The sequence below is a fragment of the Chlamydotis macqueenii genome, chromosome 7 (genome assembly GCF_036417535.1).
Source record: "Chlamydotis macqueenii isolate bChlMac1 chromosome 7, bChlMac1.mat, whole genome shotgun sequence".
Taxonomy (NCBI): domain Eukaryota; kingdom Metazoa; phylum Chordata; class Aves; order Otidiformes; family Otididae; genus Chlamydotis; species Chlamydotis macqueenii.
The window spans coordinates 10,130,403-10,149,431 of record NC_141562.1 but is presented as its reverse complement, the minus strand read 5'-3'; the positions used below and the strand labels follow the sequence as shown (position 1 = coordinate 10,149,431).

At 40.3% G+C, this 19,029-nt stretch overlaps 1 protein-coding gene across 2 annotated transcripts in view; it reads left to right on the top strand.

Moving 5' to 3' along the window:
* FAM13C (family with sequence similarity 13 member C) overlaps positions 1-19,029 on the top strand; it is a 135,497-nt gene that overhangs the window by 71,829 nt on the left and 44,639 nt on the right. Inside the window, exons 7-10 of one of the 2 annotated variants that reach the window (XM_086752834.1) lie at positions 5,016-5,054; positions 9,929-9,985; positions 11,726-11,924; positions 18,470-18,591. In XM_086752834.1, coding sequence (XP_086608960.1) covers positions 5,016-5,054; positions 9,929-9,985; positions 11,726-11,924; positions 18,470-18,591 — 417 coding nt within the window. Of the gene's footprint in view, positions 1-4,992; positions 5,055-9,928; positions 9,986-11,725; positions 11,925-18,469; positions 18,592-19,029 lie in introns of those variants that run through there. The other variant, XM_086752835.1, reaches the window with a different exon arrangement.

Here is a 19,029-nt window from a genome sequence, read left to right as displayed (position 1 = left end):
TTTTAAGACATACAGCAAGATCAGCCGAGTGCTTTTTTCCCCCAGGTCCATCCGCTCAGATGATGTGCTAATTAGGTCACTGAGAAAATCAAAGATACAGAAACTGGATTGAGCGTTCACGAAGCAGTTCCTACATGTGATTGCTGTGTTTTAGTTTAGTTTGTCTTAAGATGTTTTCTGATGTGTCTGAGAATGTTACCCATAAAAAGGCAGACTGCACATCAAGAAAGCAAATCAGTGAACACATGAATATTTTGAGCTGCAGAGTGTAGCATTCAGTATTTATCACTACGGGAAAGAGGCATGTGACTTCTCTCTCACATGGCAGCTCCTTGGTTTGTGCCTTACTGACTGGAAAATAGCAACAGTATCCTGCAGGATCAGTTTTGGAGAAAGGGCACAGCACTGGCAAGATCCACGGTGCTAACATTTTGCTGCAGAATGATCCCTGCTTTTATCTCATAAGAAAGTTCCGTGTGTTGGAAGGGAACAGATTTACTGAAGGCAGAGGTGATTTACTGTGGAGTCCCCCAGTTTATTTTCTGCTTAAATAAAAGTGTTCTGTCATAAGCGTGACCTCAGAAGTGGTGTGACCTGGGAAGCAAGCGTATTTAATCTGCTCCCTTGGCAGAGCTGAATGTATTTTGTCCATGAAAGCATATGCTGTGTATGCGTACAGGTAGGTGTGAGTGCAGCTCTGTGCTGGTACAATTTGGGAGGGAGACAAAGGACTGTTGGAGCACTCCAGGGTATTGCTACTTGGCAGGACACATGTACTCCAAGGCAAACAAATTTGCTCAATATTTTTATGAGCCTCTGAGCTCAGCTGGTTCTGGCAGGGATGACTTGACTTCATCCAGAGAGGCAGTAGAGGGGAGATCATTCCAACTTTCCCTTTATTTTAGTAGTGGAACATGAGTGACTTCTGCCCAAAGCTGGAGGGAGTCGTCTCGGGCTCCTCATCACGCACAACGTGTCGTACCACGTCTCTTGCGTCCCTCCGTGGTTTCTAGTGCAGCTCCCTTGTGTGGCCTAACCATAGTGCAATGTGTAATTGCCTCTGATGCAGCAATTTCAGCACAAGCACTTTGGACCCTGTGGAATAAGAAATAATAATAAAGAAAATAGTCTTGCAATAAATGCTAATCACACTCCACAGGATTGCACTGAATTTGTCATTAGATAGTAGATATTAAATGCAGAAATACTAACTTTCCCAGAAGCTTAGAGAGTTTAAAGTTCTTTGTAAATATGTAATTCTCCCTCTAAACATATAGTTTATTTCCCAGTACAAATTCTTCATTATTCTGTAGTTAAGGCTGAAAGGCCTCATCGTTTACCTGAGTCAGAAATGCCCTTGAGAAAACACAGCGGTTTACTAAGATGAGCAAATTCTGGAAATTGAGGCAAAGGTTCCATTCTGCAGGTGAAACCAAGCTGCCACAAATTTTGCAGGAGGTCGTGTGTGTGTTTGTGACCATTTAGACAGCTGTACCTTGGAAAGCTTCACTCTTCCTCCTGGTTTTCTGGCCTTTTGATCTTGATTGTTATGCTCTCTTCTGCTCTCCTGAAGCCAGAACTACTTCTACCCACTCCTGTCTCACTACCTCTCTCTTCTTTTCCAGTCTTTTGCAACCAGACCATGCTGCCTTTGTAAAGCAGTCGCTGCCTGATACGTGTTTATAGGGCCAACTAATGGTGTTCTGAGCTTATGAAGGTGTCCTTTATATTGAGCATGTCTCTCTCTTACGTGGAAAAACTGAGCTGGAGGCTAAGTGATTCCTGTTTCCATCTTCCTCCTGACCTAGCAGTAATTCTCTTGATGATACAAACGAAAAAAAAAAAAAAAGGAATTTCTATGCCAATCAACTTGTCAGCCATAAATCGGCAATATACCAGTCAAATTTTCAGAAGTTAACAGCAATGTATTTCTGAATCCTGGTATCTCCAAAATACATGTAGATGTTTGCTTTAGAGTTTGACATTTTTGTTGTTAGCTGAGAGCTGGCATGTGGTATTTATGTTGGCTTGATCAACATTTGGCAAAGGAGGGTAAGAACAAAACTGAGTATAAAATGGGAAGCTTTTAACAGAGAAGGTGTCTTTCCATAGATAACGACATTGCAAAAATATGAATCACTTAAGCTGTTCAGCATAAATATGAAAAAAAACTGATTTAGAAGTCAGAATTTATTGATTGATTTATTTGTTGATTGATTTATTGTCAGAAAGATGTATTTTAATGACTTCAAAATGTAAAGTCCTTAAAAGTAAATCTGCTGCTCAGTGGTGAGGTCCGAAGCTTACTTCATGTACAGGTGTAGCATTATTTACATTGGGACTTCAGAATGACGAGAGACCTGACCTGTCTTCTGCATGTGGTGATGAAATATATCTGGCACTGAGAATTTCAGTATTTTAAAGTGTCATGTTTTATAGCATTACAGGTCTATTTGACTTTAATGTCGTTATTGAAAATGAGGAAGTACAGCAGTATTATTGTTTTCCTTGTGCCTTGGGCTTAGAGGGAAACAGATGCAGGTTCAAGCATCTTTGGCTCACCCTTGCGGGGCGGGATAAGGCCAGGAGCTCTTTGCCTGCTCTAGTTTCACCCAGAGCATGTGGATAGGAAGCAGGTGAAAGGAAGTGGGGTTGGCCAACAGGCCCGAGCCAACATCATTGGTGAAATAAGCTTTTCTCCCTTAAGAGCAATTACTTCCTTCTGGGAGGAAAAGAGCAGTTGTTGTGAGTCTACTGTAGTTCCTCCCTTTGGTTCTCCTGAGAGCAGGATGGCTTCATCCCTCCGATTGGGAGATTAGCTCTGAAACAGGATCCTGGCTTTAGCTGGCCTTTACTTTCATGCATTTATTAATACTATTCTGTTTTGCGTAAAATTTGGTTTCCGTTGAATGATTTCGCAACCTTGCAGGAAGACACTATCTGATAACACTGGTCAAATATAATCTTTAAAAAAAAAAAAAAAAAAAAAAAAAGAAGGTTTGAGTGACCTGAAACAAATGTAAGATGCTTTCCTAGAAGAGATTTAGCAACAGTTGTGTAGCACTGAATTTCAGGCAAACAATGGAAAAGTGATGGCATTTTAAACTTGGTCCCAGTCCAAAGCATCCCTGTTTTACAAACTGATCCTCTATCATGTTGCTAGCAATAGCAACAAAGCCCTGCAGCGTGTTTGTATGAATTAGGGCATGAATTAGCAGATAACTTGACCTCAGCTTTTCCACGCAGAAACAGAGAAGTTAGATTTGCAAGAGCATTCCGTGTTTGCTCCCCTTCATGTGTGGGTGTGTGTAAGGGAGTGGGGGTAAGTACCCGGTCTCTCTTTAAGCCCCACTCTAACCGAGCTGTGATGCTTATCAATGTGATTTTGTGATAAAAAATTGTGATTCCTCCATTACACACTTGAAATGCTAGCTGTAAACCTAGTCTAACCATTAAAAATCAAAAGCCAAGCACTTAAGTGTTCTGAAATGTATTTATTAAAAATAACATCAGATTTTTTAAATGGCTCTCTACTTTTTGAGCATGTATATTGAGTTTTTGATTGCCACAATAGCTGAAAGTATACCTTTTGTTCAGGTGCTCTCCTGCAAATAGACAAACAATAAAGAAATTTACATTTGTACGGTCAGACTCAAGAAACTGGAAGTAGGAGGAGAAAAAATTTTAAATTTTAGGTCTAAGCCAAGATTTAAATGCTGAACATTAAATTCAGCTTTTCTATTCACCCTTCTCTCATAAAGCCTGCTACTCTGTAGGGCAGAAGTCGCTATAGACTGGCTGTGATATTGTGATCCCCAGGTAATTTGTGCCATTATATAACTTGACATCTATATGCAAATATGGGAAAGAAAAGAGCAAAACAGTGTGTGCAAGCAGGTAGGAAAGCTGGGAAGAGGTGATGGTAAGACACATTGTTAGTGCTGTTGATGCAAGAAGGGAAATTGTCAGGGCTGCAGCTCCTGGCTGCTGCTGCCTGGGAAATGTGTGTCAGCACCAGACAGCAGCACAAGCTGCTGTGGGGAGGAGGACGCTGCACGTCTCTGTGTCCCTGTTCTGCTTGGCGCTGTCATCTGTGAGGTGCCATTGTCACAAACCGGAGTGCTCGTAAGATGCTGTTGCCTGCATTGCCTTCTTCTTACCCACCCAAACAAAAAAAAAAACCCGCAAGAACCCACATCTAGTATGTAGCAGTGAGATTATTTTTTTTTTATTTTTTTTTTCCCCCCCTGGTGCTGTAAGATTTCAGGATGATCCAACAGTGTGTTTACTGGATTTGAGAGGTGGTGTTGGAAATGGAGTTCCACTGCTGCCTCCAGACCAGCAGCTCACGGTATCCTGAGCTGACCCCTACTGAATGTATGACATCAGGTCTGAAACATTTCGTTGCAGGAGCACAGCAGCCTATTCCTTTCATAGGAACAGTTTCATCCATTGCTTGCTGTTAGCTTAATAACCTTTTGCTACTTGAACTGTCCTTTCTGCTAGATTATTTTTTCATAGCTTCCCCTGGGGTTTGTCCATGAGCTGAGTGTGTAAGAGACCACTAAAGAAGGAGAAAAACACTCCAGAGATCTTAGCTGAGCAACCCTATCTAAGTAATAAAAACAACTGCATGTGGTGAGCCAATTACACAGAGCGAACATTTAAAGGATGGAATGCCAAATACTTGTTTGTAAACCTAAGCCTTTATTAGCAGCCCTGTTACAGTTATAAAAGAACGTGATCCCTTTCTGAGCCTCACAGACTACCTGCATCCCTGTATTAATTCCAAGCGCTGCTGGATGGGCTTTGTGAGTGTTGTAGGACTAATCCCGGTGGCTCCTTGATTATGAGCATGTGCAGAGCTGCCGAAGGTACAGTTGTGCATGTAGAGCGAACGCACAGCGACTTGCCTTGCAATGCCATGTTTGTGCATGTGCTCCTACAACTGAGAAGGATACAGGGAGCCTGCCTGCCTTGCTGACTTATCTGATGTTTTCTTGTTTCTGTTTCAGCATTCAGGATAATTCCTTCAACACGACAGCTTTAGCAGAGTAAGTGAACAGTTTAAAGATGTCCTTATTTTTAAATAAGAATGATGAGTTTAGTTACTGTAGAGAATAATTGTAAGTAGTATGTGAGAAGCCCCAAGCTGTCTGTCATATATTTTGGTTCAGTTTTCTGTAATCTAAGTGTATTATTGTCTGTGTGGGAAAGATTGCATGAAACAGCTGCCTTTATGTGCTCTGTGACCATTCAGCAGTGAAGTAGTGTTCTGGGAGAATATGTTTGATGCACATCACACATGTTCAGTGCATGATTTTCAGTGTAGGATAAATCTCCTGTGAAAATATTGCTCATTTCTGATAGTGATGATCTTGACAAGCACAAGTATGTCAGTTTTCTAAGAACACATGATCTGTACTTCCTGTAAGCATTATTAGAAAAAAAAAATTCTTTCAAATATTTTGGAAAAAAACCCTATCCATTATTTAGACAGGCCAAGTACCAAATATGTAATTTCTTTCTAATAAATTTCATAAACTCATTAGAAGGCTTTTCGTATATATCATGATCATAAGGATGTATATGTTGATTTTTTTTTTAATTATTATTTTAGAGATAACAGAACAGGACAAGGGAGAACATTAGAAAGTTAGAAAGGCAAGGGCTTTAGGAACTATTACAAATGTATTATCTCTATCTTATTTTAGTCTAAAACACTTAAAATGTTGTCTTCTTTATGTTACTATTTTGCATGCTTTTGATTGTTTCAGGAGCTTTTAGGGAAGATTCTTCAGCAGTAATGTGCCAAGCAGTTTCTCAGGAAGGAGATGATTTATAGATTTGTTTATGTATTAAGTAAGTTTTGTACTCCTAAAGTGCTCATAATTAAAAAAACCTTAGCTGGACAGTGAGCTGTTTGCCTAAGCATTGTGAGGATAGGATGTGTTCTGAAAGCAGGCCAAGTTGTAGTTGTCTGAGCCATCCCTAAGTACTGTCAAAATAACTACAGGAAAATTAACATTTCATAGGGATCCAAGTAATTTCCATCTCATGCATTACTTTGCCTTGTTTGCTCATATTGCTTTGCTTTATTTAATATTTTAACTTAGTCACTTTTTATGTGATTGTGACAAATATGGAAAAATTTAACAGAAGCTAATAAATCATTAAGTAATTTTCTATTATTTTCCTGTGTCCCTATTAGTTAAGTGGTGAATTGTGGTGTGTAAAGTTCTGGGATGCTCCCCCTTCACAGAAAAATAACCAGCTTACAGACAATACATTTTTCTTTTTTTTTTTTTTTTTCTCCTTACCTTTTCTCTGTCCCTAAGTACATCCATTGTTTCCCATAGAAATTCCCCTGGAGCAGCCCCTGTGGCTGTCTCACCTTGGAGGTTTCTGGGACCTGAAGGTGATGGCCTTTCTCTCTGGTGCTCCACAGTGGTGATCCTTAGGACAAGGGCCAGGATGGCATAAAAGCTGACCGCAGTGCCAGCACTGCCCCTGGGGAAAGGGAGAGGGGTGCTGGCGGTGCTATGCTGCGCTGACCTGAGGGGCAGCAGCATGGCAGAGCTGGGGCTGGGTCAGGCATTGCCTAAAGGACAAATATCCCTAATTTAAGCTGTTGTTGGTTCATTTCAGGGGCTTTGATTTTTAATCTTTTCTTCCCAAACATAGAAGTAGAAACATGCTTTTAGAAAACAAAGCGAGTGAACAATGACATCTGAAAAGCATTGTCAAAAAGAACAAACTTGGTTTCCAGAGTTGATTTCCCTAAATCCTGTTTAGATCCTCCCCCTAAAGCCTATTTTTGAGAACTGCTGAGGATACACAATTCTTACTGATTTCAGCACTAGTTGTTTGTGCTGGCCATATCTGAAAATAGGTTACTTTTATTTAGCAGAATAAAGAGAGAGCTTGCCATGCAACTTTAGACATTCCCATTCCACAATTTCCGTCTTTACTTCTGGCAAAGGCAAAATCAGGGCTTCCTGAATGATAGAAAATCAGTGATACAATACTTTCAGGAACATTTCTCCAGACAAGGCAAGTGCCTGGGGCTGCTAAGCTTCCAGCAAGCCATGCGTGTAGCCTGATTTTGAAGTTCTTCATGTGAACATCTTAATGGTCAAGTCAGCAAAAGGGAGCAGTTTTCAAGTTGTACTGAAATGACTCCTATGGAAAGGTGAAAATGGAAGAAAGTTAAAAAATCTAATCCTGTTAAACCAGAGATCCTTCAAAGAAACATAAAGAGGCAGTACTATAAAGAGTCAGAGCAGCAGTCCATCTAGACTGGGATCTGATCTCTGACCTGACTCTGGCCAGTGCCATAGATCAGTAATGGATGTATTTACTTTTAAGAGACATATTCATCAGTTAGTAGTTAGATTGGGCACTGAAGGAAAAGATTTTGTCAAAAGACATGCTTCCTGCCCAATGTAAGCTTCAACGCTTATGGATTTATGACTTGGAGGTGTTCTGTTATATTCTCTGAAGTTTGAGGAATGAGTGAGGTGCTGCTCTAGTTTTTGGGTTGGTGGGAACTCTCTCTACTATGTGGCCACAAGCTTTAACAAAACTTATCAAACCTTTGAATATCCCTCTATCTGTTAAGTACAGCTAAAGTTGGACAACAAGATTTACAAGTTACTGATGAGAGGAGTGTGTGCCTGTCTGTGTTGATGTGTGCAGACAAGTGGCATGAACACATAAGATGCATTTCTTAAAGAAGCCAAGGTAAAAACACTCTGTGCTTTAACGATGGATATTTGCAGTATACCGTAGATGTGTCTTTTTAAAGGCGCTGTTATGGTCTTACCCTCAAGCACTGTCTTGTCTGAGTGAGCATGCTTGGTTAATATTTATTCTTACAAAGAGAAACATTTCTGTTAACAAGTTGCTTCTGAACTTCCTCACAATCTTTTTATTACATGATATACATGGTCTTCTCAGATTCGTTATTGCTTATCTTTCCTATCTACTGCTATCCCGTTATTCAAATACGTTTTATCATACTCACTTATGTTGTTTATAAGTTCTGCCTTGTTTTATGACTTCTGTCGGTGGATGCTAAGTTGGGATCTCTGCTTCACAAGATCACCTTATTACAGCCAGCTCAGGGAAAGCAACCCCCAGGGCACTTCCCCAAGTTAAGGAGCGTATTGCGTACAGGTACGCACACATAGACTTGGCTGATGGACCTGTGCTTTGCCATCCATCCTCCCTCCAGAAAGTGTTCCCAGTCACCAAAATGGTCTTTCAGGACTGAAGGCTGCCAAGTGTGGCCACTGGGTTGGAGAAGGGAGGGAGTAAAGCCAATAGCAGAGCTGCTTCCTCCCACCTCTTCTTCTTGTGGCACATGCAGGAGGGAGAATTTGTCCCTTTAGAAGGTCCCTGGCCTTTGTTGTCTGTGGCTTGACCCATGGTCCCCAGCACATGTGGTTGCATCTTACACAGCTCCTCTGCCTGTGCTGGGAGCTCTGTCCATCCAGCTGTGTCCTTGGCACTGCCTCCTCACAGTGTATTTTCTTGCTATGTTTTTCACCCTCTGAAATTCCCCATTGTTTTCCATCAAGGTTCCCAGTTCCTTTCATACTGGACTTCCTTCTTCATACCCCCAGTATACCCTATCCTCAGATCTTGATGGTGTCAGAGACCTATAAGGTGATAGACGAGAGGGGAAGATGTGACTGGCATCTGGAGGCAAAGGAAACTAGAGTTCTATAATGAATTTATCAATTTTGTACATCATCCCCTGTCTTATCTGTCATCCCAGAGAGATGGGGAGAACTGCATCCATTGCTGGAATTTTATGTAACTAGGAGGGATCTGCAACTGTTCCAGTTTCAAGCAGCAAATGCTTTCGTTCATATGCTGATGTATTCAGTGAGTGTAAACACTTGATTGTCCCTTTAAGTATTCTCCACTGCTGCCTGGCTTTTGATAAGGATACTAGCAGAAGACTGGTGGGAAAAAGGAATATATTAAAACCGTACCATCAAATTGCAACGCAGAGCTATGCATTCATTCCTTAATGCGCTCTATCCTAAGCGGGGCAGCTCTTGTGAAAATTTGACAGGTCAGTGGAAGTACAGGCTGCTTCCCCCGTAATGAAGAGATTCCTCTGCCCGCAAACTTCAGGTGATCCAGGCCTGCTTAGTGTCTGTGCCCTGTGAGTACGAACAGAGGGTGAGGAGAGGGCCCTGACTTTTCCTCATAAGTAATACCTAGAAAGTGTGTATGTGTATTTGTTAGGAGTGTATGTATTATATATATGTATGTTTATTTGAAGATAGACTGCTCATAGGCTTTGCATTTGTATCATTCTGCAAAGTTCAGCCATGCTGCACAATATAGCGTTCAGCACGGAGTGGTTAGCATACTTATCCAGATTTATCTTTTGATTAGCCAGCCTTATGACAATTCTGTTGTTTTTAACTTAAGGGTACGTAATTAATTATGATTCTTCAGGCATCTTAAAAATTCTGCTAGTTCACTTTATAAGACTAGCGATCACTTTATAATGTAAGTTGTTTGGGGATTCTTTTCCCTACTACACAAAGAATGACGGCTCTACTATAGTTAATACTTTTCTGAGTCTAGGAGAAAAACACCCTTAGCTAATTGTTTTTGGTTTTTTTTTTAAATGTGAAGTGTACTATAAGCAATTAAACCACAGAATTTCTTGTAATTTTACTGTAATTTATATGAATTCTTTGTCATCATTATTTCCATCTGGCTGAAAATTATATACCAAATTGGAGATTTAGACTATCGTGGAGCAGCTATGGCATTAAATGACCCCAGCTAAGGTGTGAGAAGGAGAAATGTGTTTATACTTTGAGCTGCACTGTCATGTTACTAAAAGCTAAATTTCTGCAGCTGGCAGAAAATCAGCAATTATTTTGTATCCATTTTCAAGGTGTGATGGGGATTCAGACTCTGTACATGAAGATCAAGCAGCCAGTTCCAGCCCCAGGTATTCTACTGCAAATTTTGTCTGAAATCCATTGGCAACCAATAAAGCTGTCAGAGTGCTTCTATTAAAACATTAGAAACCTTTGTTCTCAAGGGAATGTAGAGTTTCTGGGGTATTACTTGCTAAGGCTATTAGTATTTCTGAGAAATGCATATTTGTCTTGTATACTTATGTGTAAACAATATTAAGATTAATTACTGTTGTTATATGAGTAAATATATTATGGTCTCTGTTCTTAACTCTACATCATATTACCTCTGTTCAGATGCAGCTCTGATGCTAATACATTGAATTTTACTGTACGGCAGCTGGTACAAAGTAGTTGTAAGTGGGGTTTTGCAACTGTGCAAGGATATCCTCATTGATGAGTATCTCTGTGAAAAAAAATCCTTCAGACTGTAATTTAACTGAAGTATTCTTGAGGCATGTGTCTCTCATGGCTATGTTAGTGTATGTTGATTGATAGAGGATGCAACTTAACCTTTCAGAAAGACTTTTAAATCAGATGGTACCTTAAAATTAGCAGCACTTCTGCACATTGTTGAAATGCTCGTAGGATATAAAACAACCTGCCCTGTAACTATAACAACTGCCTTGGAGCACACTTGCAGAAGGCATGGGCAGCGATGGTGTTTAGTTCCATAGGCACCCTGCAAGCATCCATCTGGATGCTGATGGACCACAGATGGAAGTGAGTTTGGCAGCTCAGAATCCTTAGAGGAAAATGTTGAATTAGCAAGTTAAACTCTCAAAAAAAAATCTCAAGTGGATTTAATTCAGTAGTCCTTGACTCCTTCAGTTGTGGAAGTTTCATACCAGGAGAGGGGTCATCTCTCAGCTAACCATTAGGATTTTACCAGCTGAAGCTAACATCTGAAATTCCACCTGCAACCTAAGCCACAGCCAGGGATTTCAGAGCAGTAATGCCGATCTGCTCATCCTGCCAACTAGGCAGGCAGCCGTGCATTCTGCATTGTGGTAGCTTTCTTAATGGTGCCAGGGAGATGCTTCCAGTGGAAGACATTAGACCAGCCTAGGGTTGGGTTGACTGGATGTGGATAAAACTAACAAAGTTGTCTTAGGACAGGTTGCACTCTGTGAAAAATATCTGTCCCAGATTCAGTGGTTAACTGAGCATCCATGAGCAACAGTGTCTGTTGAAACCCCAGATGTGCTGTTATACAGGGGGACCTTTTCTCCAAACCAGGAGCACATGATACTTGTCCCTTCCACCCAAACACATCTCTGGCTGTTCAAACCCTGCTTTGCATGCCTACCTCCCTCACTTTGTCCAAAAGCCCTCAATAACAGAGACTGTCAGAAGGGAAATGTGATTATAGGGAGGAATTATTGTGCGTGATGGCATTTTTGTGAGATTATAACCTAGTGTGAGTCATTGGACAGGGAGAGGTCTTCTGCATGAAAAAGTTTCAGATTTTATTTGGAGGATATGAACTCTAAGGCTGAAGACAAAGGGTTCCTCTAAAACTAGTCTTATTTAAATGGCTCCACAGCTGAATGTGTAATAATATTAAGAGTAGTTTAGATTGTGATTTGACAATAAACAGTAGCCTCTCAGATTCATTTTACTAACATATGCAATGTTTGGTGTGTAGACTGCTCACCTGGAAAAATTAAAATGCCATGAATAGCTAAGAACTTGTTGCTGTTCTTCCCTTACAGTGTTTTGACAGGTGTTTGAAGTCCTGCCTGATACATTTTGATTTTATTTTCTTACAGAGATGATGATAACAAAGAAAATTATCTGGACAACGCTGCTGTCTTAGGGGAAAGGCAGCTGTCTTTGCAAGATACTCAGCGGCACAAGCAGCAGGCTGTAATTGACTACGCTCTAAAGCTTGAAATGGGCAATTTGAAGCTGAGAAAACCTAAGCCTATTGCAAAGCTAGAAAATGGAAAAAGCCATGAGGAAAGTCAGGTAAAGAACTAAACTTACCAAGGGTAGGTTTGTGGCACAGTGTCAGAGGAAACATACCTTTTGAAATGCAAAGTGGGACTTCCTGGTAATCTGTGACGTGACTGAGACCCCACAATAATCTACCCCAATTTTCAGGAACCTGAAGTCCTGCCACCCTCTTGTAATTTCTTTCAGCTGGAGAATTGCAGAGAGAGGTGTATTGTAACCGCTGTCGGAAGTGAGTGGAGAACATAGCTGAAGATGTGCAGTTATCTCTCTTTAGATTTCCTATGACTGCTTCACCAAATATAAAAGTCTTGTTAGTTGCAGCACTTGATTAGACTTTTTCTTTTTATTTGACTGAGGATCTCTTGTGCTAGCATTTTGTACTTTCCCTTTATCTTACTTTCTTGTTTTTCTCATCTTTAAACAATAAATCCATTCCAGTGTTAATTCTGGTACTGGTGCTCTTGCCCACACACTTTCTTGTGTTGAGCTGAGGGGAGCAGAACTGTAACTTTTCTAAAGACTATGAAAGAAGGCTAGAAATTAAGAAGCTTCTGCTGCTATCTGTGGAGGTACATTGCTATGTAGACTCTGGAATTAGCACCTCCCAGCAGCTACTGGAAGTTCTGTTCTCCCCCAGTGCTCCCCAAGCCATGTCTCATGCGCAGTGTAAGGGATAGAGCTCTGCTCCAGGTTTGACCTCTCAGCTAGAAATCTTCTCATAACCAAGACCGTTGATGTTAATGTTGGTAGATTGTTGGCCTGTAGTGGGCACAAGGCCTGAGAGATGTCTACATTTATATCTCCTCTTTGATGTTAAATATATTTGGCTATTTTATGTCTCTTCTCTCTTCTTATTTCTGGAAAGAAATTTGCAGAGCACTTTCTGAAGTACTTTGAACCCATTGTAGACCAGGAATCATTTTGGTTCATTTTTTGAAATTTAGAGTGAGAATTCATAATTATGGATGATGTGCCTTACCTTTTAAGTGAGGAATGTCCTTTTGAATCTCAGAAGAAAAAGCAAAAGCAAATGGCATCCCAATGATATTATCATAGTTTTTTTCAGAATATCAGTGTTAACTCTTGCCCTAATCTTCTTGTGTGTTTTTGCTGGAGTTCATGCCTGAGATGAAGTAATAACTGATGATTTTTTTTTTGTAACGGTATTGTGTTACTAGGAAATGCTATTTAGGCTGCAGGGAGATGTGCGTGTTTATCAGCAGATAAGAAAAAAATTATATGAAATATTGCCCTATGAAGGGCAAGTGGAGGTGTATTAGGAAGACGAGTCATAAAGAAGGCATAAACAGGGCAAGATCTGTCCTGTAGATCATCTATTGCCCTTTTAGCTGCTTCTGAATCTCCTGTCTGGCTGCTCCTTGTGTGTCGTGCCTGTATCTCTCACCCAGTGAAAGCTAACACAGCACAGATTTCCTGCTCTCTGGTATTTTAAGTGACTTGAAGTGGTTAACTGAAAATGTTGATATTCTTTCATGGGAAACTTTTTGAGTATATAATTAGACTGTCATAAAATGCCAGTGCAACTTAGATATGCAGCCTCTGGAAGGAAAAACAATGTCAGGCAGATAATTGTCACATGACTGAAGGGTTTGAATTAGGAAAAAAAACAAAAGTGGTCCTGGGCCCCCACACTACCCTTTGCTCCCATCTCTGGCATACTGGAAGATGTAGGATGTGTAGGCACTATTTTAGCTCACCTTTGATTTGCTGGGAATACTTGAGGGATGGGAGCTAGTGTGAAGCTTTGAGTGTAATATAAAACGTTACCACAAAGCAAACATCCCTCCATACAGGAGCTCCACTCGTTCATAGAGGGAATTGTATCCTAGTACCATGGAAGACTTTTCAGTGGGTATCTTGTATCTGTGCTGAGTTCAGAGGTGGTTGCTGTAGAGGAAACAGTTTACTACTTGGGAGGATTTGCAGAAGGAAGCTGTTTTGGAGAAAGCATCTGCAGAACTCTTCATTTTGCATAGCCTTCAGCCTCATTAGTGAGGGTGTGCATGCCCCTTGACCCTGAGTGCTTGCCTTGCTGCATCTTCAGCCACCTCAAAGGCTTTTGTTCTTAAAGAAGCAAGTGTTAGGCTCCTGGCTTTGTTAAAGTTGCCTGTGAAAAACAGGGCTCTACTTGCAGAAGAGCTCTGCAAAGGATTTGTTTCTGTGTGTGGGTTTTCACTGTGGCCCTTGGTGTGTTATGATGTCCCAAACCCTATTGCAGCTGTCTGTTAGCAGTCCTAGTTGTGAACTGCTAGCAACTGCTTCTGTCCAAAAGCAAAGTCCTGTTGTGTTGTTTCTAATAGCTGCTGTTCATATGTATGTGGCAGGTTGTTATTACCTGGAAAAGGGGGCCAGACTGATGCTTTGAAACACCATATAACTGCATATACCTTCCTTTCGTGAAACACCTTGCCACCAAGCCACTCAATGAGATAAACCACGTACTTACAAGCTGCTGATGTCAAGCTGACAAACAGCAGTATCTGAGTACATGCATTTATGAAAGAAAAGCATGATGCACTGCACATGGTGATTAATCTGTTCATCCTCACTTTCCTGAGTTTTTGATAGTGTGCTTTTTCAACAGTCTCCTCACTTCCCCAACCTGACTTCTCTATGGCATCAGAAAGGAACAGTGACAATAGTGCAGTGACAGTATCTCTTTTTAAAGTGTTGCTCTGATAAGGCAAGGAAATGTTTGCTACTCGCTTCTATCTGTTATAAGCCCATGAGTTACTTTTCTAAAAAAATTGTCCCTTTAAAATCAGAGTAAGCTATTGGGAGATAGATAAGTTTGCTGCATGTGTTGGAAGGATTAAAGTCTGTTTGGATGGGAACCAGTTTTATGTGCCTTTCTACTAGTGAGAGTCCAGGGGATTTCCATTATAGAAAGGTCACTGAAGTCCAGTACTATGGCCATGTACCCTAGGTCTTGATGAAGAAAAGGTTATTGAATTTACAGTGATGGTTATCAGGACAAGTCTAATAAAAGTGCAGTACCAAGTGACTTCACTTGACCACTTATCAGCTGATAAAATGTCACTAGAATAAAGCTGTACCTTGGATATTGCATGTGTTTTCTGTTTTCTGGCTAGGATAGAGCCTAGCCCTCACCTGAACTGGGAGGAGAACTGAAGCAGGTGGCCCCTATGGCTGGGGCCACCAGCTGGGATAGTTTACTAGTTGGGGTAAATTTACCCAAATTAGACAAAGGGCTGTTCCATCCCATGTGACACCATGCTCAATATGTGAGGAGGGTGCTGAGGGGAGCCTCCTGCTATGTGGGAAGAAACCAGGCATTGAGATTTGTTGTGAGCCATTGTACTGTATTTGTTTTCCATCACTGTTTTGTTTTCTTCTGTTATCTCTTAAATTTATTTTTTGTTTCACCTCAACCCACGTGTTTTTGCTGCCTTTTGTTTACCAATTTTCCCTTCTGTCCCACTGGAGGGTGGGGGGAGTGAGAGAGAGACTGCATATTCTGGTCCCCATCGGGGCTGAACTGTGACAATGCAGTTATTTCTTTGGGGCAGGAGCTGGGTATGGAGGCAGCTGTAACCTTTCCAAAGCAGGAGAAGAGAGGCAGGCTGCTGGAATGTGATTACCCCACTGTACACTCTAGCTACTTGGTTTTGTCTGTCCTATGATTTCATGAGCTTCTTTAGCGATTCTGCAATGTTAATCTATAAAAAATCAAATTAATTAGGATTTATTTGACTTAAAGAGGTGAGAAAGCATATGCTCAGAATATACTCCAGGAAGTCAGTGTGAGAACAGATGGTGAGGACTGGGAAGTCTGCTTTCCTTGCCTAATCCTTTCTCCTGTTATTCACCTTTGATGCATAGTCGTGAATACAGTTTATTAAATGAGTTACCCTCAAATTCCTTATTGAAACCGAAATATACTTGTAAAATGACACTGAACATGCTAGTTAATAGCTAGAGACAGTAAAAGTTCAGTTTTAAACTCATGTTATCAAGGTAAATGACTATAAAAATGAAATGATGGCTTGATAATCAATGCCTAGAGGTGAGAATGCTGAAAACTGCTAGGTGAAATTTTGTATTTTGAGTATAAATTAAGTGGGAAAATTGCATGGATTTCAAAGAACTTCCTGTAATTTCAAATTAAAATTGTGTTTTTAAATGCACAGGAATAAAAAAAAAAAAAAAACACAGCCACTATTAACAAAATAGCTACACAAACATATGAATTTGTCAGGCGGTCTGCAAGTTCCGGTTCAATTTTTAGATATACTCTATTTTAAACCATACCTCCCATCGTGGATGAAATCTGTTCAATTCACTCTCCATTAAAGGTACCTGCTTATTTTCTTGTATGGACTGGCATTTTCAGGAGGGGTAGGAGGCACTTCTGCTCAGGCCTTCAGTCCTGGCTGTTTTCTATATTGACACAGCACCATGAGGTGTGCCAGGGCTGTACTTCCAAATGCTGGTACAATATTTGATGGTGCTCACATTTGAAGAGCAACGGAAGTGTTTGTGTTTTGGATAAAGCATATGAAGGATGAAATGCAGTTTGTGAAGTTCAAGAGCAGATTAAGCTGCTGCATCAACACAGCAAAGGTTTATATGTCTGTACTGTAATTCTGACGCTCTGATGAGATGGATTATGATATGCTGTGAATTTTTTAAGGAAAATAGATTATAGGAAAAAAAAATCAGCTTGTGAAACAGAAACTGATTTATCTCAGCATGTGTATCCATGACAGTAATTTTTGGCTGCTTCCAAACCCTTGTGTTTTGTGTACAAAGCAAATATCATGGTAGTGATTATGCAGCACTAAGTCTTCTCAGCAATGCCTGGAGGTTTTCCTCTTCACAGACTGCTTACCAGATGCAGCCTCATTGTAGAAGCTTCACTCTTCATAGCGAAGAAGAAACAAAATTACAGTAGAAGACAGCACTGTACTATTGGATGCCTTTGACACATCAGGAATGGATTTCCTTGCTGTTAAGAAATAGAGGTTCCATCAAGGCTTTTCCTAGGGTTGCTCTTTTAACATCCTGATGACATAACTTATGAATAACAACAGCAGCAAAGGAGAGGAAAAAAAAAAAACACACAAAAAATAAACCCAAAAAGAAAAACCCTACCCAAGTCCTCTAACATCAAGCCTTTAAGTGAGCGCTTATTATCAGCATGTATTCTTGTCCTCAGCTTTCCCTTTCATCTAGCAGAAAGCATCTTGAATGGCCATGTTTTCTCTGCTGATATTGGAGAAGGGTATTTGCTGAAGAGGCTTCTGCTGAAGCAAGTTTATCACTTTAATACAGGTTTGGTTTTGCCTTAAGTGGACTGACTTTCTTTGAATGATTAACTTACATAGTACAACACTGAGAAGGCCTCAGCTGTAAGATATGCTTGCTTGACTTGAAATGTGCTTATTTCACTTATTTACATAGCAGCCACAGTTTTCTTTTTATTTATATTAACAGCTTTTTTTTTGGCCAGCTTCTGAAGCTAAGCACATCTAAGCATAACTGTTGAGACTGTTGTGAGAACTCTAGATCAGCTCTTCAACTGGTATAAGTCAATGGCTGTAGCCTCTTTTGGTATTTTATTGTAGCCTGAAACTCCATACTGTCATATGATGGCACAAAAAGCCAGGGTTCAAGTCCTGACTAGAAATCTCTCCTCACGGTGCTACTGCAGTCATAAGAAAGTAACCTCCTGAACACCAGTGTCTCGGCCTCTTCCCTCTATCCCTCCAATCTACGTTGCTCAGATTTACAAATAATATAAATTCCCAACTTTGATTCCCGAGGTTTTTAAGATCTGATTCGTAGTCTTCCTATGTGTCTGTGTTATTAATCTCTTTGAGAAATAATATTTTCAGTATGTGTGACAGTGATGATGCTGAATTCTTTCTTCCAGTTTTGCTGTACCTTTCTGATTCCTACTCCCTTACTTAATTTCTTGGACTAAATTGGCTTTCTTTTTTTTTTATTATTTTCTGTGTGGCAGGTTGGCTGATGTGACTTTTTCCCCCCCCCTCTCTTTCACTCCTGCATTAACGCATAAGCTATGCGTATGCTAGGGAAGGGAGAGAGCAAAAGGAAAAAGAAAACTGGTTAAGCCTTACAAATCTTATTTAAGTGAACTATGTTTACTTTTGTCAGCCAAAATTTTTCTTATGATGCACAAGTAATAAAATATTACTGATGTGAGTAAATAATTTCAAATTAAATGTGAATGTATATATAAGCAAAAAAATATTGAACTCTGTGTTTAGCACCTCTTAGCTCAGAAGCTGACATCTGTTGTCTAACAGAAAATAGGTTGCAGTCTGCTTTGGTTTCAAAAAAATGTTTTGCAGTGAAAGAAGATACGTCTTTGTTTAGAACCTTTCGTAGTCTGTGTTGTCCAGTTGTTTCCAGATTATTACCGAAAATAACAAAGAACCATGATCAGTATCCTGTCTTGTGGAGCTCTTTTTTTTTCTGAAAGCAAAATATTCAGCTAAGCCTGATTGGTACTGACAGGGCATTCAACGTTGTTTGTTTGCTTTATGCAGGAGCTGGAAAGTGCAGTGCCAGGCCTCTCAGAGTGGCAAGGGAAGGCTGGATCCTCAGCTAATGACTATGCACAGAACGTGGCTTTAAGACGCCAGGAAGCAGTTGTGAGGTTTCAACCAAGGTAAGGCTTGGGATAAGACAATGCATTTCACTTCTGATTAACTGTAGGAAAGGCTAATTAATTTGTTGCCTTTTGTATAAAATATTCAGACTCCTAGCTCTCATTGGCATTTGTATTTTGTATTTATATGGATAGAACTGCTTGAGAAAGTGAAAGGGATGAAGATAAGAATGCAAATTTCATCATTCTTTAAACCCCTTACATTTCAAGCAGGAAGAACATCCTCAGTTCAGAAACTTCCATTCCTCTGTGCCAAGTTTCAAAAATATCTTGGCACTTCTTTTCTTTTTCCCCCAGCGCTGACTTGCCTCACTCATTCTCAGAGCTGTGTTCTCACGGAGAAATGGGAATAGGAACCCATACACCTGATTTTAGCATGAGTATGCATTTACGTATAGTTTAGACCCTGGCTGCTGTGGCAACTGTGCTTGTTCCAGT